Raw genomic sequence first — 23,682 nt, 5'->3', positions numbered from 1 at the left:
CAAGGACGACTGTGTACGAGAGCCAGCTCTTGCCTCGATCCTGCCATGTTAACTTCACAGCTCACCCAGTGACTTCTTCCTCATGTAAAGCTTCAACAGCCAACTGTCTTTGTAAGTCAAATTTCAGACGATGATTTAGAGCTAGAGGGTTAGGATCTTAAGTAGGGTGGGAGATGACCTTGTTCTCTTGGCATGAAATGCAACCCTTACATAGAAATCAAGCATTTGCCAACAGCAAATGGTCTGTAATTTCGCATCAGCCACTGCCAAGGCACGCTCTCTTCTGAAACCGCTATCTGTGGGACCCAAGATAGAGAGAAACACAAGCTAATTGTTCTTGCTTTCTAAAGTCCAAAGCCCGGCCCTGAGATCTTTGCACTCTTCACAGCAGGGCAAAGTAAAACCCTGCCAGAGCCGGATACCTCAGTTCTAAATCCGGGCCTAGGCCCAGAACAGTAAGAACGTTCCCCCCTGCCGATACGTGGGAGGTCCAGGGCTAGCACCCACCTTTCTGACCTCGTTTCATATTTGCTAAAAACTCCTCATATCGTTTTTGCTTTTCTGGATCTTTTGCGAAAGGTTTGAAGTTGCTGGCTCTTGTGGTGGCTGTCCCACCACACAACGCCAGGTGCCAAGAGGAGTGTCCCATGTCTGGAGAGGAGGCCTGGGGTCTGCTGCTTGAGGCATTCTGGGCCAGACTCCTGGCCTTGAGTTGAGCTGCTTTAAGGTCAGTTGCCTGCTTCACCTCTTTGAGTCTCTCTTTATCTTTTTGGGACAGAAATTCTAATACTGAGGTGGCTGCACCTAAATAAAAACAATAATAAGGAAGAGATCAGAAGCATCGTAAAGACAACTACTCTCACATTTCTCTTTACAGACATTTTCCCTGCCTAGACAGTAATAAAATAATGGCACTCCTGGAGTTCCCACTGTGGCTCAGCAGTAATGAACCTGACTAGTATCCATGAGGATGCAGGTTTGATCCCTGGCCTCATTCAGTGGGTTAAGGATCCAGTGTTGCCGTGAGCTGTAGTGTAGGTCACAGGTGCGGCCTGGATCCCACCCACACTTCTGTGGCTGTGGTGTAGGCTGGCAGCTGCAGCTCCAATTTGATCCCTAACCTGGGAACTTCCATTTGCCAGGTGTGGCCCTAGAAAGAAAGAAACAAACAAACAAAAGAAACACAAAACATGAGGGAAGAGCAGAGGTAGAGGAAACAGGAAACATGAAGGCCGGGGGGGCGGCATCCTGCAGGTTTGGAGGGCAGAAGAGGGAAGAGGGAGGCTGGACCACGGGGTGGGAAGGGGTGTTTTCAGGGAAAGTGGTGTCAGCTGTGGCCTGAGAAGTAGAAAGGGCTGGGTCCACAGGGCCCTGTGAGAAGTCTGGATTTTTCCTTAGTGTGAGCACAACTGGAGCATTTGCGGGAGGCTGGTGGGTGGCGACAGAACTGGGCTCATCTGGCTGCTGTTGAAGGGCACAGGCTGCAGAGAGAAAGGAAGGGAACTAAGGAGACCAGTGAGAAGGCTGCTGCAAAGCTCCAGGTGAGAGAAGGGGGGGTCCTGGACCAGGGTGGAAGCAGCAGAAATGCAGAGAAGAGGAGGGGGTCCCCACGTGTTTGGACTTGCTGAGGGACTGGGGAGGGCAGGGGGATGGAGGGAAAGAAAAGAGCTAAGAATTAGGATGCCCGTGCTCTGGTCCAGGCAGTGGGTCGCTGGTGGTACCATTTACTGAAATGCGGAAGACTAGAGAAAGAGCGAGTTTGGGGAAGGAAATGGGGAACCAAGAGCTCTCCTTTGGTCTCTGGTGTCTGAGACACCTGTTAGGCTCCCAAACAGCACGTCCAAGTTCATCTCACATGGTGGGATTTTCGGCTCCAGCCTATAGGGGATTCTCCATGTCTGTCTTTACTTTCAGACACACTCATTCCTTTTAGGCTTTCGGGAAAAGAAAAAACAAAAAATCATACATCCTCACACTGTGCAGAAAAAGTGAAGTACAAATGGCCCTGGTCTTCGCCTCATTCTTGGACAATTACGAAAAGTCTAAAACCTCACAGGGAACTAAATCCAATCTCTCGGGACAGAACTTGATGGAAGGTAACATGAAAAAAAGAATGTATATATATGTATGACTGGGTCATTTTGCTATACAGCAGAAATTGATACAACATTGTAAATCAATTTTTTTTTTTTTACTTTTTTTTTGTCTTTTTGCCATTTCTTGGGCTGCTCTGCAGCATATGCAGGTTCCCAGGCTAGGGGTCCAATCGGAGCTGTAGACGCCGGCTACACCAGAGCCGCAGCAATGCTGGATCGGAGCCGTGTCTGCAACCTACACTACAGCTCATGGCAACGCCGGATCTCAACCCACTGAGCAAGGCCAGGGATCGAACCTGCAACCTCATGATTCCTAGTCGGATACATTAACCACTGACCACAATGGGAACTCCCAATTACACTTTTTAAAAAAATAGTCTAAAACCTGCTGCACTTAAGACCAGGCTTTTTTTTTTTTTTTGCTTTTAAAGGCTGTATCTACAGCATATGGAGGTTCCCAGGCTAGGGGGCCGAATCAGAGCTGCAGCTGCTGGCCTACACCACAGCACAGCAACACAGGATCCAAGCCGTGTCTTTGACCTATACCACAGCTCACGGCAACGCCAGGTCCTTTACCCACTGAGGGCAGCCATGGATCGAACCCGAATCCTCATGGATACTAGCTGGATTTCTTTCCACTCTGCCATAGTGGGAACTCGGTGGGCAAACAAGCCTTAAGTAAAGACGTGTACACTGTGAAGTATGTCATTCACCGTAAACGACTTTATTCCTCCACTTCGGGAGTACAAAATTATGTGGAAATTTTCAATTGGAAAACAACTTTTCATTTTGATTTGAATGACTCAGATGATTATAGATGTAATGATAGGCACCTCCATGACACATACCTTGACTAGGCGTTTCTCCTAGCAACTCTCCCCGCTTGGAGGCATTCAGTTGGTGCCTACTCTGTGTCCCTGGGTCATGTGTGGGCTTTCCAGCAGACTCTGATAATACTTGAAGTAAGCGGGCGTTCTCTGAGGTGGCGGCCACCACAGGTCGGAAATAGTGCACAGGTCGATAGTCTCTTGGCAATGCAGGTGGGGGATAGATCTTTAACAAAACAAAACAAAACTCAGAAAACAAAGGCTGCCGGGTGATCATGTGCAATTTAACAAAGAAAACCCATTACCTGTGAGCGTTGATAACCCCACTGTTTCCCAGGACAACCCTCAGCAGGTAGGAAGAGCCTACCCAGGTTCCCAGCCAACATCCATCCTGGATCAGGAGGGTCACCGGCCACTGTACTCTCGGCCAGACATTTGAAGTACCACCCCAACCACGCTACACGGAGATGCTGATATGCATGTGTTACATGATGAGAATAATAATTATTGTTCGTACTACTGGTCCATATGCAGAACTGGCCCACTGTGAATCAGAAAACTTAGGAAAGTATGACTCACAACTTAGATAAAAATAATAACTTTAGAAAGGTTACTTTTAAATACGGAATTCTTTGTCTGGTTAGGTTTCAGTTCCAAATTAGAGTGTCAGGACTTACTTTTTGACCCAAGGGTTATTTTGGCCTGTGGCATGCAGAAGTTCCTGGGCCAGGGATCAAACCTGTGCCACAGAGGAAGTGACCCAAGCCACAGCAGTGACATCTCCAGATCCTTAACCCACCGAGCCACCAACCATGACCCTATTTTGCCTCTGGATCCAGAGGCTGGGTTTTTGGCCACATATTAGAAAACCTGCCATCTGGAAAAGGCTCAGTGAACACGGCCCTGCTCTGAATTGTTCATACCCAAAGCCTTGCTCCAGCAAGGAGCGCCTCAGGAACCACCAGCGCCTGTCTCTCTGTTTGCACACTGACCACCACAGTGGACTGGTCTGTCCGGCACCCTCAATAACACGAGCTACTTGTGGGCCAAGACTTAGTCCTATTTATCCTTGAACCCTAAGCAGAGTGAGTACTTAACCGTTTATATGCTCCCTCTTCATACGTGTAAAACTTCATACATGTAAAACTTTCACGTTCTCCTTTGACATGATGTGGCATTTCTGGTAGATAACAGTGGCTCACTATGTGCTCAATGCTGTTCTGAATATATTCTGCTTGTCGTTAGAACACATTAACTATCATGACTAAACGAATCACAGCCACTGTGCATATGAAGGTTCCCAGGCTAGGGGTCTAATCAGAGCTGTAGCCGCTGGCCTACACCAGAGCCGCAGCAACGCCAGATCCGAGCCACATCTGCGACCTATACCACAGCTCACGGCAATGCCGGATCCTTAACCCACTGAGTGATGCCAGGGATCGAACCTACAGATTCGTTTCCGCTGCGCCACGGACGGGAACTCCTATAATTCCTTCTTAATGGAAATAACTGCTCACTCGAAGTTGGGATGTAAAAGATGAGCAGTTAGATGTTGGGGACACAATGTAGCTACTGACATTTCCATCGCCGAATATTTTTCCCTGGGCAATCACTAGTACCCAGGCTGTTGCTCTCTGAAAACAGAATTTACTTATCTTTTCAGCTGTTAATATAATAACAGATTACACAGCAGCAAATGTTTTAAGTAGTAACCAGTAAGAAAAAAGAAACAAACAAACTTACTTTCTTAGAAGATAAAGGTTTAGAAGCCAAGGAAAATCCATCCAAAATTTTGCCAACATAGCGAAGGTCTTTCTCTGATTCTACAAGATGATGTCATTTGATTAATTCCAGAAGCAGAAAAGATTAGAATAAGACAAAAGACCTCAGTTTTTTATCTCCAAGAACATACACAGTACAGGTCATCAGTGCTATCAGTAAAGGGGAAGAAAGCACACACGCAAAGCCCCCACACCTCTGTTGACTCAGTGACTGGCAGCCCGGCCCACACCGCCCTGGGCTGATTAGGCTGCCCAGGTAACCATGGCCCTTCAACAGTGCTGTTCAGAAAAAGTACCTGAGGTCCTAAGCTAAGGGGCACCAAAGAATATACTCTGTGGGGTACAAGATGGCAAGAAAAAACCATCAAGAGAACAAGCAGAGATAAAAATAATGGTGAGTCATTTCTAAAACTAAGTGAAGAACCCTGGGGAGACGACCTCCCCATTTCCTTAGCAACCATCCAAATGAGACATAAAAGGCAATCCAACCAGGTCAGCCTGTAATCAAATCATAGGATAAAAATAGAAGGTGCTTTTGTCTTCTTTGGAGACAAAAAGACATTCTAACAAGAGATAAAGAGCATCAATTTGGGATACGGAATTACCGACGCCCTCTGACCTGCAGCCAGGGAGGGTCTTTCGGTTGCGGAGACCACCCCTTGGATTCTTAGGGATTTTCTGCACATGGTGGTTGCGTCAACGGTCCAAATTTACAGACTGCATCTTCAGGACGCAAAAGCCCCTCTGACACGACCACCAGCACTATCCACGCTGGGCGTTGGAACCTGAAGCGGGCATGGCTGCCCCTGGTGCAGGGGGCACTGGGGTTTTCGGCCGCTCATCATGCAGGACGGCCCGTAACGGCCCTCCTCTACCAAGTCATTATTTGTGCTTCAACCGAGGTACAACTTTTCCAACAGCTTCTGAAGTCCCTGACATTCTGTAGGGGTAAGTGGGGATTAAATTTTACATTCTTGGAATTTTGTATTATTTTAAAACCGCAATTTCAGTTTTATGGATGTGTTCTGAAGAAATAAATGTCTATAAAGAGAGCGCCATGGGACTGTTATAGCCCTAGTGATGATGGAAAAAAAAAATAAGAACAATTTAAAATCAGCCATGGAGATCAGCCACACACAGGTTCACAGAGTGAAAAACCCTGAAGTCCAAACTATAGATGTTGGGCCCCCAAGCGGAGGAGAGGGGACTGTGGCAGAGAAGGGATAAGGGAAGGGTGGGGCGCTCAGAGGGAGGCCCAGCCAGGCTTGATGGGGGGAGGAGTGGAGACTAATCAGCAGGTCAAAAGGGGCTGTCTAAAGGAAAAGCCAGATTTGGCTCAGCAGGCAGATTTAAATACTTAGGTTGTGTGTACATGTATGTGTAACTGGGTCAGCTTGCTGTACAGTAGAACACTGACGGAACACTGTAAACCAGCTATCATGGAAAAAATAAAATTCGTTATCAATGAAAAAAATACATATATTTATTACAAATGAGTAATTATTACATAATTAATATATTATACATATTAGTAATATAGTATGTATGTTACTATGTGGATATAATTAATATAATTAATAACTAGCAACTAGTATGTGTTACTACAAGCTATAATATTAACATAACATTAATGTAACATTACATGTTTTTTCTTTTTTTAGGGCCACACCTGTGGCATATGGTGGTTCCCAGGCTAGGGGTCTAATCGGAGCTGTTGCCCCCAGCCTACGGCACAGCCACAATGCGGGATCCGAGCCGCGTCTGCAACTTACACCACAGCTCACGGCAACACCAGATCCTTAACCCACTGAGCAAGGCCAGGGATCCAACCCGAAACCTCATAGTTCCTAGTTGGATTCGTTCACCACTGAGCCACGACGGGAAATCCCTATATCTTCTTTTAAGATATAAAAATAACACATTATCTTAGGAGAAAAATCTGAAAATATAGGTGGAGCAAAAGGGAGAGAATAAAAGTAGCCTAATTCCTACCCAGCGGTAATGCCTCCTACATTGGTAATGCACACCACCCAGCAATGTGTGGAAAACCCTGGGTCCTTTTTGTGGCGGTGATGACAGAGGCCACTAACAGGTGCAGAGCCTTCTAAGCCCTTTACTCACATTCAATGGGACAGGTAAGCCACTGCCACACCCACTGCCCAGGCAAGGGCATGAAGCACAGAGTGGTTAAGAAGCCTCCCCAAGGTCATAGCAGACAGATGGGCAGAGCCAGGACGGGAGCCCAGGCAGTCTGTCTTCAAAGCCTGTGTCCATAACCATTAAGCAAACTACTTCCACAGATAGTTTTTGCACCTGCTTTTTTCTCTTCTAGAAATGTAAAATTGGCATCATTTGGGGAGTGATGCTTAGATTATTTAGATGTATTTTATAAGAGTTCAATCAAACTTGATCTGACTAGAGCTAAAAAGGTCTAAATTGTTTTATCTCAACTCTCATCTCCTTACTTTATTTAAGTGGTTGTTACAGTAGGTGTCATTTATTGTCTTTGGGGCAGATTCTGTGACAAACCTGTAATGCTGTTTAATCCTCACTGCACATCACAAATGATGCCCAGAGAGGTTACAAGCCTTGCCCATGGTCAGGCAGCTGGCAAGGAAAGAACTGGGATTCAAATCCAGGTCTAATTGAACCTAAGTCACATGCCACCGATACCTACTGATTCCTCCCTACATCTTTCTCTCTTTTTTTTTTTTTTTTTTTTGTCTTTTTGCCCTTTCTTGGGCCGCTCCCCCTGGTTCCTAGGCTAGGGGTCGAATCGGAGCTGTAGCCGCCAGCCTATGCCAGAGCCACAGCAACGCGGGATCCCAGCTGCGTCTGCCACCTACACCACAGCTCACGGCAACGCTGGATCCGCAAACCACTAAGCAAGGCCAGGGATCGAACCCGCAACCTCATGGTTCCTAGTCGGGTTTATTAACCACTGCGCCACGACGGGAACTCCTACATCTTTCTCTTTTATTTTTTTTCCCTCAGCCACACCCGTGGCATATGGAAGTTCCCAGGTCAGGAATCAAATGCACCACAGCAGTGACAATGCTGGATCCTTAACCTGCCAAGCCACCAGGAAACTCCCCTACACTTTTTCTAGAAAGGAAAACTGAAATCCTATTTGGAACCATAGGCTCTGAATCATTAAAGACTCTGACTTGAGATTCAAGGTGTGTTAAAAGATGTCCATCTCCTAGCTCAAGAAGAGCCCTTTAAGAGCAGGATACTCAAGTGAGAAGATGGGCTGGGCCTCAATCTCCATCCTGCGGCAGGCCCTCGGTGTACCAACCACCTAGTCCCCATGCCTGGCCTCCTGACTTGCTGTTTGACGTGGCGGCCTCTGGCCACTGGCTCAGTTCCTTGAGCTGGTAATGCTTCTCTCTGATCCGTAACGTAAGTCAGCACCTTTCTCCTTCTCTGATTCCCGGCCCCTCCTCCCGACCGTGTCTTGACAGTTGCCTTTGGCTTTGAACTGGTCTAAATTTCACTTCTATCTACTTCCCATGTCGGGCCTCTCCACACTTTGCTGCTCACTCTGCATCCGTGACCAACAACGCCAGCTGCAGATCCGTGGAATTACCTTTCTGACTTTTATATTCTTTGGGTGCTGTCCAGCCATAGAGCCCATCTCCAGGTTCCTCGTCCTTCAAAACGGTATCATACTTGGACAGAGTTTCTGTGGCATAGATGTCATCGTCTTCCTCTTCCAGGGCACCTACACCAAAAGCCTTCAAAAATAAGATTTCACATTGAGCAATTACAGGTTTTAGGGTTTGTCTGCATTAAAGGATAAGGATGTGACTGATCAGACCACTCTAGCACTTCTTTTTTTTTTAACGGCCACACCCGAAGCATATGGAAGTTCCCAGGCTATGGGTCTAACTGGAGCTGTAGCCGCCGGCCTATGCCACAGCCATAGGCACGTCAGATCTGAGCCACGTCTGCAACCTACATGACACCTTATGGCAACGCCGGATCTATCGAGTGAGGCCAGGGATCGAACCTGCATCCTCATGGATACTAACTAGTCAGATTTGTTTCCGCTGAACCATGATGGGAACTCCTAGCACTTTTAGATCACCAAGAGACTGCTTGAATGGGAGTCCCAGTTTAACACAGGGACCCATGTCTTTTGGAAAACAATGACCAGAAGGGCAGTGCCTCCAGTACTGGAGCTGTCCTCCAGGCTCAGCAGCAGCCATGGGTCTGGGTCCTAGCGGAGGAAGAGCACCCAAGCATCAGTGCAGGGGGAGAAATGGGGTCTCCAAAAGGAGAAACGTAAAAAAAAATTTTTTTTGGCTGCATTCACGGCATGTGGAATCAAACCCATGCCAGAGTTGCAACCTGAGCCATAGCAGTGACAGTGCCAGATCCTTAACCTGCTGAGCCACCAGGGAACTCCCAGAATGTTTATCTACTCTGCAGTGTGGCTTGGGGCCAGCACCAGAGATCAGGGTCTGAAGACCACTGCTACTCCAATGGCTGCTCGAAAGAAACACCTAATATTTGTGAGAAATAGCCAAGAACACCACTTTTTGTAAAAAGGATTGCGGGGGGGGAACATGTATAGGAAAGAAAAGGTCATAATAAAATGACAAAGTCACCATTCTCTATGTGGGTTGTAGGAAAGAACCTCTGAATCAATCTGAGGGGACAGGAGAACAGGAAAAGCTATCTCCTCAAAGGTACAAAGCAAGTCTCCCTCGTAAAACTTACACCCAGGTTCCCGACTTAGGGCCAGCAGCCCTAGGAGATAGCCAGACAGGTAGTAAAACTTGGACCTGAACTTGAACAGGAAGATTGCAATTCAATTATTAACTAAAGCAAAGAGGTGAGTGTGGTTTTCTGCACAGTCCCACAAAGGTGTGGGGAAGCAGTTCTTGCTCCTGGGAAGGCACCTCCTCCGTTAAGAACAGGAGGTCACGGGGTCTCGGGAGCACATATTCAAATCAGGAGGGTGTGCTTTGCATGTCATCGGACAAGCGCCTAAGGAAAATATTACCACTTTAAAGTCTTCCTTTAGTCAATGAATAATGAGTGCCTACTATGGGCCAAATATAATATGGGGAGAATTTTCATTTGTCAATGGTGCCATGTTTATAAAACAGAAACACTTTTACCTGGCCTGAAATTCCCAATTTCCTTCCTTTATTCACTCCAATATCCCCAAGAAGATTGCTGGTCCCCTCGGGTCCTCCGCTGAAAAGATTAAAATGTTCTCCTGAAGTTCCAAACAGTGCTTGGTGGGGATCCAGGCCCTTGTAAGCCAGTCCGTGTACATTATCTTTAGGTGTGAAATCCACAGGTGTGACATCTTTGGGTGCAAAGGTCACATTTTCCGGCAAGTAGTCATCATCTTCATCCTATTTCCAATGTGTAAAAGGTGGAATGAAGGTGAGTCACTGCCTGGCGTAAAGCCTGTAAAATACTATTTTCAAATGCAGTGATTAATTTCAAACAGGACAATTATCAAACTTTCATCTATGCTATGACAAATGACTAAGTCAAGTCCCTAAACGCATGACACTAACACAAAAAAATCCATTTTTAAAATTTTTTTTCATTGAAACGCAGTTAATTTATCATGTTGTGTTAGTCTCAGGTGTACAGCAAAGTGATTTAGTTACACATATGTAGCGATTCTTTTTCAGATTCCTTTCCATTATAGGTTGTCATAAAATACTGACTATAGTTTCCTGGTTTGGTTATCTATTTTATATATAGTAGCGTATATACGTTAATCTCAAACTCGCAACTTATCTCTCTCCCACCCCCATCACTTCCCCCTTTGGTAACCATAAATTTGTTTTCTGTCTGTGAGTTTATTTCTTTTTTTTCTTTTTTTTTTCGGCTTTTTAGGTCCACACCCACAACATATGGAGGTTCCCAGGCTGGAGGTCTAATTGGAGCTACAGCTGCTGATCTACACCACAGCCACAGCAACGCCAGATCCTCAACCCACTGAGTGAAGCCAGGGATCCAACCCACAACCTCCTGTCGTGGCACTGAGGAAATAAATCCCAATAGGAACCATGAGATTGCGGATTTGATCCCTGGCCTCACTCAGTGGGTTGAGGATCCTGCGTTGCCGTGAGCTGCGGTGTAGGTCACAGACTTGGCTCAGATCTGGCATTGCTGTGCTGTGGTGTAGGCCAGCAGCTACAGCTCTCATTGGACCCCTAGCCTGGGAACCTCCGTATGCCACGAGTGCAGCCCTAAAAAGAAAAAAAAATCTTGAGCAGACTTGGGACATCTATAGGACAGGTATGTCACTGAATACATTATCTGACATAATGAGGACAGTTTTAGGGTAGAAGTCTTTCCCTATAATGGGATCTGATTGATTTCTAAAAATTGTTTCTGACCCTAAATTTCACATTCACGAAGTAACAGACGCTACAGGAGCAAACGGGAGGTTAACATCCCATACAATTACCTCAGAGTCTTCGGAGCCTCCAGGGGGTAATGCGCAGCCATAGATTTTTACTCCAGGATCTATAAAAGAGATTTCACACGCACTAGTCAGGGGCAGCTAAAAATATAGACACCTGACTCACTGACACTGTTCAGAGAGAGACAGCTGAGCTTGTAAAAGGGGCTATGGCTTTAGGGTCAGACACCGATCACTCGCAGATTATTTTCTGCCAGTCCCTGCTCCACCCACCCTCTGGCAATAATGGACATGAGTAACCACCACTGCCCCAGAACCACAGAGAACCTGAAAGAAAGTACTGCTGCCTCCAAGAATTCACAGACTGCCTGAGGAAACCAAGGGCCAGGAATAAATAGAAAATAATCATGTGAAGCTGTAACACAGCTTTGGCCAAGGTAGAAAATGAAAACTTTCACAGGCTGCTGGTGGGAATGAGAACGAGTAAAATACTTCCAGGAAGTTACTGCACAATTCACCCCAAAACCTTTAAATTACGTGCCTATTGGGAGTTCCTGATGTGGCTCAGTGGTAGTAAACCTGACTAGGATTCACGAGGATTCCAGTTTGATCCCTGGCCTCGCTCAGTGGGTTGGGTATCTGGCATTGCTGTGAGCTGTGGTATAGGTCACAGATGTGGCTCGGATCTGGCGTTGCTGTAGCATAGGCTGCAGCTCTGATTCAACCCCTAGCCTAGGAACTTCCATATGCCTTGGGTGTGGCTTTCGGAAAGCCAAATAAATAAATTAATTAAAAGTATGCTGTAGGAATTCCCTGGGGGCCTATCGCTTAAGGACTCAGCATTGTCACTGCTATGGCTTGGGGTACTGCTGTGACTCAGGTTCTTCTCAAGAAACTCCTGCATGCTGAGGGTGCGGCCAAAAAAAAATTAAAAGTATGCTGTAGAATGAATGATGATCAATACACGTACCAGGCTTTTGTCGGCGTGGTCTCCTCTTTACTCGAGGTCCAATTCCTTGTCCTTCCTTCCAACCCATTTTTCTTAGCAATTCAAAACCAACAGATAATCTAGGATTTCAAGGCAATGAAAATCAACTTCTTCTGAAAACACTAGAGAACAGTAGGAAACAAGCAGCTCATATACCTGCCGTGTCTGAGCCCTTTCCCCCATCTGTGCTAGAACTGCATGGCCCTGCTGTTCCCGCTACAGCTGACGGGACTTGGGTGCACGCCTGACCTGGGAAAGTCAACCACATGCCCTCTCTCCCAGGTCTTTGAGGCAGAGGGAGGGAGGGAAGCTACCTCAGTTCTTTTTTTTTTTTTTCCTGTCTTTTTGCCTTTTCTAGGGCCGCTTCCAAAGCATATGGAGGTTCCCAGGCTAGGGTTGAGTTGGAGCTATAGCTGCTGATCTACACCACAGCCACAGGAACGCCAGATCCGAGCTGCGTCTTCAACCTACACCACAGCTCATGGCAACGCTGGATCCTTAACCCACTGAGCGAGGCCAGGGATTGGACCCGCAACCTCATGGTTCCTAATCGGATTTGTTTCCGCTGTGCCATGATGGGAACTCTGCTACCTCAGTTCTTTTTTTTTTTCTGGTTTTTTTTTTTTTTTGCTATTTCTTGGGCCGCTCCAGCGGCATATGGAGGTTCCCAGGCTAGGGGTCGAATCAGAGCTGTAGCCACCGGCCTACGCCAGAGCCACAGCAACGCGGGATCCGAGCCGCGTCTGCGACCTACACCACAGCTCACGGCAACGCTGGATCGTTAACCCACTGAGCAAGGGCAGGGACCGAACCCGCAATCTCACGGTTCCTAGTCGGATTCATTAACCACTGCGCCATGATGGGAACTCCCATGCTACCTCAGTTCTTAACAGCTCTCCAGCCTCTGTGAGTCCCAGTGCCTGGAGTTCTAGAGCACTCCACGTAGTAAGAGTGCAAGGTCCTTAGGAGTTCCCACTGTGGTGCTGGGGGTAGAGGATCTGGCCTTGTCTCTGTGGCCGCATGGGTTCAATCCCTGGTTTGGCACAATGGGTTAAACATCTAGTGTTGGAGTTCCCATCATGGCTCAGCGGTAATGAACCCAACTAGTATCCAAGAGGACACAGATTCAATCCCTGGCCTCGCTCAGTGAGTTAAGGATCTGGAGTTGCCATGGGCTGTGGTGTAGGTCACAGATACTGCTCGGATCCCACGTTGTTGTGGCTGTGGTGTAGGCCAGCAGCTGCAGCTCCAGTTTGACCCTTAGCCTGGGAACTTCCCATATGCCACAGGTCTGGCCATAAAAAGAAAAAAAAAAATCAGTGCAAGGTCCTTTTGGCAAAACCCCTTTTTATACTCGAGCTAGGCTAAGAAGGCTTCTTCTTCTTGCAACCAAACTATCTGTAAGTAAGATCATCATACATATGCAAGGCCATGATGCCAAGATCAGAAAAGCCAGAATTAAATTAATCTTACTTTGCAGGTGTTATGAGGTCATCAAGCAGAGTGGCTCCAGGAATTGGGGCAGTAGCAGCTGCTAACTGTCTGGCTTTTTCTCGGATTCTATCTTTGGTTTTAGAAGCAAAATCGTCTGTGGTGACAATCGCTTTAGGTGCTATCCCAAATTCACTAAGATCCTTAAAAAAAAAGTTCAAACAGAATTACTTACATTATTAGGAAAATGATTAAACATGATACATCACATAGCTTTAATTCTTTTTTTAAAAAAAGTTAAGGAGTTCCAATTGTGGCTCATCGGAAAAGAATCTGACTAGTAGCCATGAGGATACAGGTTCCATCCCTGGCCTTGCTCAGTGTGTTAAGGATCCGGCATTGCCATAAGCTGTGGTGTAGGCCACACTTGGGGCTTGGATCCCGTGTTGCTGTGGCTGTGGAGTAGGCCAGCAGCTGTAGCTCCAATTCAAACTCTAGCCTGGGAGTTCCCATCGTGGCTCAGTGGTTAATGAATCCGACTAGGAACCATGAGGTTGTGGGTTCAATCCCTGGCCTTGTTCAGTGGGTTAAGGATCCGGCATTGCTATGAGCTGTAGTGTAGGTCACAGACGTGGCTCAGATCCCTCATTGCTGTGGCTCGGGCATAGGCCAGCAGCCACAGCTCTGATTAGACTCCTAGCCTGGGAACCTCCATATGCCGCGAGAGCGGCCTTAGAAAAGGCAAAAAGGGAAAAAGACAAAAAGACAAACCCTAGCCTGGGAACTTCCATATGCCAAGGGTGTGGCCCTAAAAAAGCAAAAAGTACACACACACAAAAAAAGTTAAAACTAAGACATTGAGTTACAGATCAGCAGAGTGGCTGATCTACACTAACTCTGGAGAAGCTAAGGCCAGTGGCCGAGGACAGAGGCATGACAGTGTCCACTCAGTGAGGCCACTGCAGGCACTGCCAAGTTAGGCAGACAGGAAGTAAGGGCTGGGTTCTTTGTTCTTCCCAGATAATGTCTCAAAGGTCAGTGTGCAGGGGGCAAACCTTAGAGTCACAGGCAGCAGGCACGCTTGAACACCGATGTGCCAGGCCGAGAGCTGAAGGCTTTGGTGTTTACTGGAATAGTTACCTTCAACTCCACGTCCGACACCTGAGGTCTCTTCCTCTTTCCCCACAGAGCCCTGATGTCACCCAGGCACCTGCCCTGCTCTGCGCCACAGTGCAGTTCAGGTGTGGTGTCCCTGGGGCATGAGCTTGGGGGCAGGGGACTGTTTGGGAGAAGGGGGCTCCTGTCTTACCTAAGATGTCATTCTGATCCCACCTCCCTCACGAGGGGCTGCCTTCAGAATGGGCACGGTAGACAACAGGCCCCAGCAAGTGTGAGGGAAAATCCACCATGGGACTTAATGTGAATGGTTTCTCTGCCCGCAAGAAAAGACTGCAGGGAGTTCCTGTCGTGGCACGGCAGAAACGAATTCGACTAGGAACCATGAGGTTGCGGGTTTGATCCCTGGCCTCACTCAGTGGGTTAAGGATCCAGTGTTGCCGTGAGCTGTGGTGTAGGTCGCAGATGTGGCTCGGATCTGGTATTGCTGTGGCTGTGGTGTAGGCCAGCGACTGCAGCTCTGATTAGATCCCTAGCCTAGGAAACTCCACATGCCACAGGAGCAGCCCTAAGAAGACAGAAAAACAAAAACAAAAAAGGGTTCCAGGACTTCCCTGGTGGCCTAGCGTTAAGCACTCAGTATTGTCCCTGCTGTGGCTTGGATAACTGCTGTGGCATGGGTTCAGTCTCTGGCCTAGGAACTTCCGCATGCCATGGGCACAGCCAAAAGAAAAGAAAAAAGATTCCGGAGTTCCCGTGGTGGCGCAGTGGTTAACGAATCTGACTAGGAACCATGAGGTTGCGGGTTCGGTCCCTGCCCTTGCTCGGTGGGTTAACGATCCGGCGTTGCCGTGAGCTGTGGTGTAGGTTGCAGACGCGGCTCGGATCCCGTGTTGCTGTGGCTCTGGCATAGGCTGGCAGCTACAGCTCCGATTCGACCCCCTAGCCTGGGAACCTCCATATGCCGCGGGAGCGGCCCAAGAAATAGCAAAAAGACAAAAAACAAACAAAACAAAAGATGTAATAGTAGAATAAAATCCATAATAAAAAAATATATATATATAAAAAAAAGATTCCAAGAAAGTCAACCCACTGGATCGTGTCATCCTGGATGTGCCACCTGGCACTAATAGGGCCACCTTGCAACCACAAGGAGAGCTCACGTGAGGACAAGGTGACATGCAGAAGATGCCTGAGAACCTGGGTCCTGGCCGACATCTAGACTTCTTGTTCCCTGAGGTATGTCTCCTTACAGATCATGCTGGTCAAATAGGAAGTGGACCTCCCCTTGCCTCTTACCTGCAGCCTAAAGCATGCCCATGTAAGAATTTTACTCAGTCTTTATCACAAATGAACCCATAACTAGGGTTTAAGGTAACGGAGGTTTGATTTTACAACAAAATGGAACCCACCGTGCAGGCTGGATGGACCACTTTAGAGCCCCCCACTATTTACCCCCAAGAAGTCAGCGGTCATGGTCACTTTAACGAGGTGCCCAGATGCTCACATGGGGCTTCTTGTCACCCCTTTCTCTAGTCCCATCACTTATTATCCCTTAAACTTCAGTGTGCATGAGACTCACAGTGGAAGGTTGTGGACCCGGCTCCAGAGACACTGCACTTTTGGGGCAATTGAGACTTTTTCAAATAAATTTTCCTGGATATGACTTTTCCCCTTATACTCATGACTTTAAAAACGGGCACAAGCATAAGGTGCTAAGCCAACAGACGAGGATCTACTGATGTACTCTGAGGTCCAAATACTGAAAAGACAGACTTTTACAAACCCAGGAAATGGACATCACACACTGAACTCTCCCTTTCTGGGGACAGAGAACGTGCTCCAACAACCAACTCCCACATCCCACCGGCTAACTAGCAGTTAAAGTTCTGCATACTCACCTCTTCATCCATAAAATCTTCAGGACCAAGAACAGATTTGTCTGCTCTGTTCTGTCGCGAAGACACAAAGGAAGACGGTGTCCATCCTTGAAAGAAAAGAGTTTAGACCATTACACTCCTACACGGTATTTTGGTCACTTATTGAACTGATCTTTATACATTCTGAATATTGAACTTTAACCATCTTTTTTTTTTTTTTTTTTTTTTTTTGTCTTTTTGCCTTTTCTAGGGCCGCTCCTGCGGCACATGGAGGTTCCCAGGCTAGGGGTCTAATCGGAGCTGTAGCCCTGGCCTACACCAGAGCCAGAACAACGCAGGATCCGAGCCGCTACTGTGAGCTACACGACAGCTCACAGCAATGCCGGATCCTTAACCCACTGAGCAAGGCCAGGGATCAAACCTGAAATCACATGGTTCCTAGTCAGATTCGTTAACCACTGCGCCACGATGGGAACTCTATCTTTTTCTTTTTCTTTTTTCTTTGCAGCATATGGAGGTTCCCAGGCTAGGGGTCAAACTGGCGCTACAGCTGCTAGCTTACACCAGAGCCACAGCAACATGGAATCCAAGCTGCATGTGTGACCTACACCACAGTTCATGGCAACGCTGGATCCCTCACCTACCAGGGATGGAACCTGCAACCTTATGGATACTAGTCGGGTTTGTTTCCACCACGCCACAATGGGAACTCCATTTTTCTAGATCAAACCTGGGGCTGATCACACCACACTTACTTAGGCTGCCTGTGACGTTCACAACAATTTTCCCAGCTCTATGATTATCGATGATTTCAAAACTTGCCAGTTTAACACAGTTAGAAACAGAAACCAGATGATGACTTTGGAACCTGGTCTAATAAAGGACCTGGCATTGCCTCTCTTTTCAGCATTGCTGGTGCTCCTGAGAGCACCAGCCAGGATGTTCATGCACCATTATGGCTGCATAGAAAGATGGCAGAAAGAGCTATTTTCTTTTTTTTTAAGTGAAAGAAAACTCTTTCACCTTCAGGTTTTTAATAAGAGAACAACACACAAGGTGCCTCTGGAAAACATTCCAAACACTCGAAGAACACAAAACACTACAGTGTATGTACTAACATATTTTTTGAAGTTTTTTTTTTTTTTTTTTTAAAGAGAGGTGGTGGAAGGGAGTGAAATTTTTATGACATTTCAATCATTTGCTTTAGCGACACAGTAGCTCGAAGCAGGAAAATCTTACCTTCTTTTGAGCCAACAGTGTTGAAGTAACCAGCAGAGAAACCTCCACTAAAGGCTCCATGAAATCGTTTATACCTTCCTTTTTCATCCCTGACGGTCTGATCCTGAAGAGGAATTGGCTTCTTTGGTCTTTCACCTGAAAAACAAACAAAAAAACCCATTTTGAATGAGAGAGAAGGGGATGGTAAATTAGAAAGGATGTAGGCAAAGGTAATTTTTTTGGGGGGGGCATGCACATGGTACATGGACGTTCCCAGGTCTGGGATCAAACCCATGCCATAGCAGCAACCAGAGCCACAGCAGTGACAGTGTCAGATCCTTAACCTGTTGAGCCACCAGAGAACTCCTAAAAGATCATTTCTTAAACATAATGAAGTGTTCACTTCTTGGAACTTGAAATATAATAATTTTAATTAAGTTGCTATTCCCAGACCTTAATAGCTTATGAAATTTAGAAAACAATATATTTTTTCAGGCTTCTTCCTAGCTCTAAGGCAATCATAGATAGCTCTTATTTATATTAGAAATATGTTTTAGCAAAAATGGCCTGCTTGGAGTTCCCGTCGTGGCTTAGTGGTAATGAACCTAACCAGTATCCATGAGGACTTGTGTTCTATCCCTGGCCTTGCTCTGTGGGTTGATCCAGCATTGCTGTGAGCTGTTGTGCAGGTCAAAGACTCAGCTCAGATCCCATGTTGCTGTGGCTGTGGTGGAGGCTGGCAGCTGCAGTTCTGATTTGATCCCTAGCCTGGGAACTTCCATATGCCTTGGGTGTGGCCCTTAAAAACCAAAAAAAAAAAAAAAAAAGTCTGCTTTTCCCACTAAGTTCCATTATAAAAACTGAATTATATTGGGGGAAGGGTTTAAACAGATGGAAATGAAATCTGCTGGCGGTAAAGTAGGCAAGTTGCGGGCGTGGCACAGGGCAGGCCGAGGTTTAGGGCAGATGGGACACTTCTATGTCTCTTCTAGAATCAGCATCCTGACTCCAGCATTTTTTCACTGCTATTGTCCATTTTCCCCAAATCCTGAGTTTCCATATTTCTGGGACTCTCTGATTCAACAGTTACTGTTGTTTAAACTTATTCCTTTTCCTACTCTGCTGAAAAGGGCTGGGTTGCTATATGACACAAGAGCAAAGACCTTAAAACATTTTAGCCTCACCTAAAAATTCCTTAATTTTAATGTTTCAGGTACTAGAATGGAACTAGAGACTCTCATACGGAGTGAAGTAAGTCAGAAAGAGAAAGACAAATACCATATGCTATCACTTATATTTGGAATCTAATATATGGCACAAATGAACCTTCCCACAGAAAAGAAAAGCATGGACTTAGAGAATAGACTTGTGGTTGCCACGGGGGAGGAGAAGGGAGTGAGATGGATTGGGAGCTTGGGGTTCATAGAAGCCAACTATTATTTGGAATGGATTAGCAATGAGATCTTGCTGTATAGCACTCAGAGCTACATCTAGTCACTTACGATGGAGCATGATAATGTGAGAGAAAAGAATGTATACATGTATGTGAAACTGAGTCACCATGTTGCAGGGTAGAAAAAAAATAGCATTGGGGAAATAACAATAAAAAAAATTAAAAAAAAAAGTTTCAGGTACCACATGACACAAATAACTGCCTAACTTTATCAATTCCAATTAACAATTCTGAATCAATTTAAAATGAGAAGTAACCATCAAGGTGTTCCCGCTGTGGCACAGTGGGCTAAGAATCCAACTATGGTGGCTCAGGTTGCTGGGGAGGCCTGGGTTCAATCCTCAGCCCAGCACAGTGGGTTAAAGAATCTGGCATTGCTGTAGCCGTGACATAGGTAGCAGCTGTGGTTCCGATTCAATCCCTGGCCTGGAAACCTCCGTATGCTGTGGCTGTGGCCATTAAAAACAAAAACAACTACAACAAGTAACTATCAAGTTAATTCAAACAGTCAGTCCCAGAAAGCAAATTACACAGTAGTCATGCACTTGAAGTTGAGAGTCACAGAGCTCTGGATTTGAAACCCAGGTCCATCTTTACTACACTGGGATTTCAGTCATCTTGACCTCTCTGTGCCTCAATTCCCTCATCTGTAAAATGCAATGACATTAATAGTAATGTCTATTTCACAGTTATTATGGAAATTGGATCAGATAATGTTTGTAAAGTACTTAGCAAGAAGAGAGATACACAATAAATACCTTTAACATACTAGCTGCCATTGCTATTATTATTATTATTATTATACACAGTTGGTAAGATGTGTCCTAAAGCCTATATAGACCTGTTAATGCAATAAAGTCAGTTACTACTTCTGGATGATAGAACAAAAAGTAAAGAAACTTCTAGTCTCATCATCCTAAAATTCTTACTTGTAGCTCATTTAGTTTTTAGGTCATTTCTAAACTATAACCCACAGCAGGGTATTCAAGAGCTCATGTTCTATTCTTTCTTCCTTTTTTTCTTTTCTTTTTTTTTTTTTTTTTTTTTTTTGTCTTTTTGCCTTTTCTAGGGCCGTTCCCTCAGCATATGGAGGTTCCCAGGCTAGGGGTCTAATCAGAGCTGTAGCCGCCGGCCTACGCCAGAGCCATAGCAACACGGGATCCGAGCTGCATCTGCGACCTACACCACAGCTCACGGCAATGCCGGATCCTTAACCCACTGAGCAAGGCCAGGGATCAAACCCACAACCTCATGGTTCTTAGCTGAATTCATTAACCACTGAGCCACGATGGGAACTCCAGAGCTCAGGTTCTGAAGACAGGAGATTTGGATTCAAATCCGCCTACGCTACTACTTGCTAGCTTTAGTGCTCTTGGGCAAGTTACTCCATCTCTCTCAGACTCAATTTCCTCTATAAAATTAGGGTAATGACCAAACCCACCTTGTACGATAGTGCCAAGGATTAAAAACCATGTGCATTGAGCTGAGTGCAGTGCCCGGCCATAGCAAAGCTCAGTTAATATCAGCTACAATTTCATTTCACTCTAAAGACTGAATTACACCTTGGATCCCCAAGATTTTCATCATTTCTTAGGAATAGAGTACAGAGGCTCCACGATTTCTGGCTAAAGTGGGCCTTCTCAACCACAGCACTTCAGACAGAGTGTGCTGGAGAATTCTTAGTTGGGGAGGGGCTTGTCTTGCACATGGTATGATGGTTACTAGTAACTGTTAGTAGCACCAGATGCCAGTAACACGCTATCCCCAAAAAGCAAGACAAGCAAAAATATCTCCAGATGTTCCCAAATGTCCCCTGGGGGACAAAATCACCCCTGGGTGAGAACCACCGGGCTAAAGTGAGAGGTGCCGGTTTGCTCCCTTCTCCAGCTGCCCTTGATCTAGAAGAGGAGATAAGATCTGCAGACAGCTAAATAGCACCTGGCAGCATCGGATGAGCGCCAGGCCATGTGGCCACCTAGGTCCCACAGGGCTCCAGAGCAGGAGTCGCCGCCTCTAATCACAGCACAGGAAAACTCCAGGGAGGAGGTGGCATTTTAGCCAGGCCCTGTTATCATTACTACTACTAATAACTAACCCTTTCCCTTCCCTCACTTTATCTCATCTATTGTATCCTGATAAGGATGCTCTGATTAAGTAACTGCCTAAGGTCCGAGGCTAACAAGCACCAACCTGAAATCAGATCTCAATGCTACCTCCAAGTCAGGGAAACAACCCATTTTGTCCTCTACTTGTTCCTCACCAAACGCTTACTGAGGGCCTTACTGTGGAAGCTGCCCTGTTCTAGATGCTGGGTGTGGAAAACTAAACCCAACCCCCTCCCTGTCCCCAGGGCACTCAGAGTCTGGCAGAGGGGACCTGTAGGTATGGGGACTGTTCCAATGATGTGCGAGGACCACAAGGACCTTAGGCATGAGCAGAATCTGATAGCTGCAGATAGGGACACAACTCCCCACAGAGGCACTAACTCTGTCAGCAAACAGGAGGTTTAAAGGGGGAAGGTCAGGAGTTCTTACTGTGGTTCAGTGGTTTATGAATCCAACTAGGAGCCATGAGGATGCAGATTCAATCCCTGGCCTCACTAAGTGGGTTAAGGATCTGGCATTGCCGTGAGCTGTGGTGTAGGTCCAAGATGAGGCTTGGATCCCGTGTTGCTGTGGTGCAGGCTGGCAGCTGTAGCTGGGATTTGACCCCTAGCCTGGAAACTTCCATATCCCAAGGGTGCGGCCCTGAAAAAGGAGGAGGGGGGGAAGGTCAGGTGTTCCCTGGTGGCCTAGCAGTTGAGAATCCAGCATTGTCACCACTGTGGCTCAGATCCCTGCGGTGGCCCAAGTTGGATCCCTGACCCAGGAACTTCCGCATGCACAGACACGCATGTCTTTTGAGGGGGGGATGAGATGTTTGAGAAAGGAGTCTAGTCTGACTCGAGGAAAAGGAAGGCACAGAAGATGGAACCAGAAAGGGGAGATAGTGCAGCAGGCCTGGAACACGGTGCTGCAGCGTCTGTGGCGTGTCCTGGGGGTGACTGGCAGCCACAGATCGTTTTAAGTGGGAGAGTCACAGCATCAAGGAAGAGGAATTCGCTCTGAAATTAATCTGAGTGCAGGATGAGCTGGAGATGAAGAGAATTCTACAGTCAAGTAAATGCATCTCAGGAAAGATTAAATAAGCTTTGGTGCCCTTTCCTTCCAGGCCAGAGGACCTATGTGACCATGAGTCTGTGTGGAACAGATCGGCCACTGTCTCTGAACAAATAAACCTTCCTGTCAGGACCAGCAACTTTAATTAAGTAATGGAATCCCTCTTCTACCAATGTCTGTCTAACCTGTCACTAAAACTTCAAAGCAGGAAGTAAAAGTGATTACTGGTCTGCTGTGTTATATTATAAAATGTAATCAGAGTCCACTTAAACTTCAAAGTGCTTAGGAGACAATGAATCAATCCTCAAAAATTCCTAATACTGGAGTTCCCATCATGACTCAGCAGAAACCAATCTGACTAGTATCCATGAGGACGCGGGTTTGATCCCTGGCCTTGCTCAGTGGGTTGAGGATCCGGCGTTGCCATGAGCTGTGGTGTAGGTCACAGACTTGGCTCGGATCTGGCATTGCTGTGGCTGTGGCATAGGCCAGAGGCTACAGCTCCGATTGAACCCCTAGCTGGGACCCTCCACATGCCATGAGTGTGGCCCTAAAAAAAAAAAAAAACTTTTTTTAATAAAAAAATAAAATATTCCAAATACTGAGAAGTTAAAGGATAATTTTTAGGCCAGAAAAAAAAAAAAGTCCATTCCATTTCAAAAGCCTGGTTAGACCATTAAGGTTGATTACAGATTTTGTATACCATCAAAACAGGGAGAATTAGAAAAATATAGGTCAAACAGTTGATGACTTACAATATGTCACTTCACAAAGAAACAACGATGAGACCAGAAATATAGAAAAGACAACTCCTGCCTGGCAGAGCTGTAATACCCTCCACCCATGCATGTTTAACCTTGTCCTCTTCCTGAATATCTAAATTCTAACCAGGTTTCAAGAGGTCCCATCTTGCCTTCTCAGATTTCTCTGTTAGCTTGTGGAGGCTATTTCCTGTCTATATCATAAACCTTAGCACTTGTGAATCTCATACTTTAAAGGTTCTCAACTAGATTTGAAACTCCTTGAATTAAGGATCTTTGTCAACAAATTCTTTGAGATCATGGGATGATGTGTTTGCCAATAAGGCTAATATGACCTTAGACTATATTAAAGAAATTTTTTTTTTTTTTTGTCTTTTTGCTATTTCTTTGGGCAGCTCCTGCAGCATATGGAGGTTCCCAGGCTAGGGGTCGAATTGGAGCTGTAGCCGCTGGCCTACGCCAGAGCCACAGCAACGTGGGATCCGAGCCGCGTCTGCAACCTACACCACAGCTCACGGCAATGCCGGATCATTAACCCACTGAGCAGGGGCAGGGACCGAACCCGCAACCTCA

General features: G+C 46.3%; 1 protein-coding gene across 5 annotated transcripts in view; it reads right to left on the bottom strand.

Annotated features, from left to right (window-relative positions):
- The window catches only part of GPATCH1 (G-patch domain containing 1), a 46,304-nt gene that overhangs the window by 20,683 nt on the left and 1,939 nt on the right, over window positions 1-23,682 (bottom strand). For all 5 annotated transcript variants that reach the window (XR_014805992.1, XR_014805993.1, XR_014805994.1 and 2 more), the window contains exons 2-11: window positions 17,759-17,893; window positions 16,541-16,626; window positions 13,566-13,726; window positions 12,075-12,172; window positions 11,150-11,208; window positions 9,834-10,076; window positions 8,294-8,441; window positions 4,667-4,746; window positions 2,945-3,149; window positions 508-804 (exon numbers count right to left, since the gene is read on the bottom strand). Coding sequence is in view for 2 of the 5 variants with exons in the window: in XM_021094288.2 (XP_020949947.2) it covers window positions 508-804; window positions 2,945-3,149; window positions 4,667-4,746; window positions 8,294-8,441; window positions 9,834-10,076; window positions 11,150-11,208; window positions 12,075-12,172; window positions 13,566-13,726; window positions 16,541-16,626; window positions 17,759-17,893 (1,512 nt within the window). In the remaining 3 variants the exon portion in view is untranslated. The remainder of the gene's footprint in view (window positions 1-507; window positions 805-2,944; window positions 3,150-4,666; window positions 4,747-8,293; window positions 8,442-9,833; window positions 10,077-11,149; window positions 11,209-12,074; window positions 12,173-13,565; window positions 13,727-16,540; window positions 16,627-17,758; window positions 17,894-23,682) is intronic.

Source organism: Sus scrofa, chromosome 6 (genome assembly GCF_054392235.1).
Source record: "Sus scrofa isolate SSC_HxYL_T2T_F1_AM1 chromosome 6, Sscrofa_HxYL_maternal_Yorkshire_Landrace_v2.0, whole genome shotgun sequence".
Classification (NCBI taxonomy): domain Eukaryota; kingdom Metazoa; phylum Chordata; class Mammalia; order Artiodactyla; family Suidae; genus Sus; species Sus scrofa.
The sequence above is the reverse complement of the archived record's forward strand: the minus strand, read 5'-3'. Positions and strand labels throughout refer to the sequence as shown.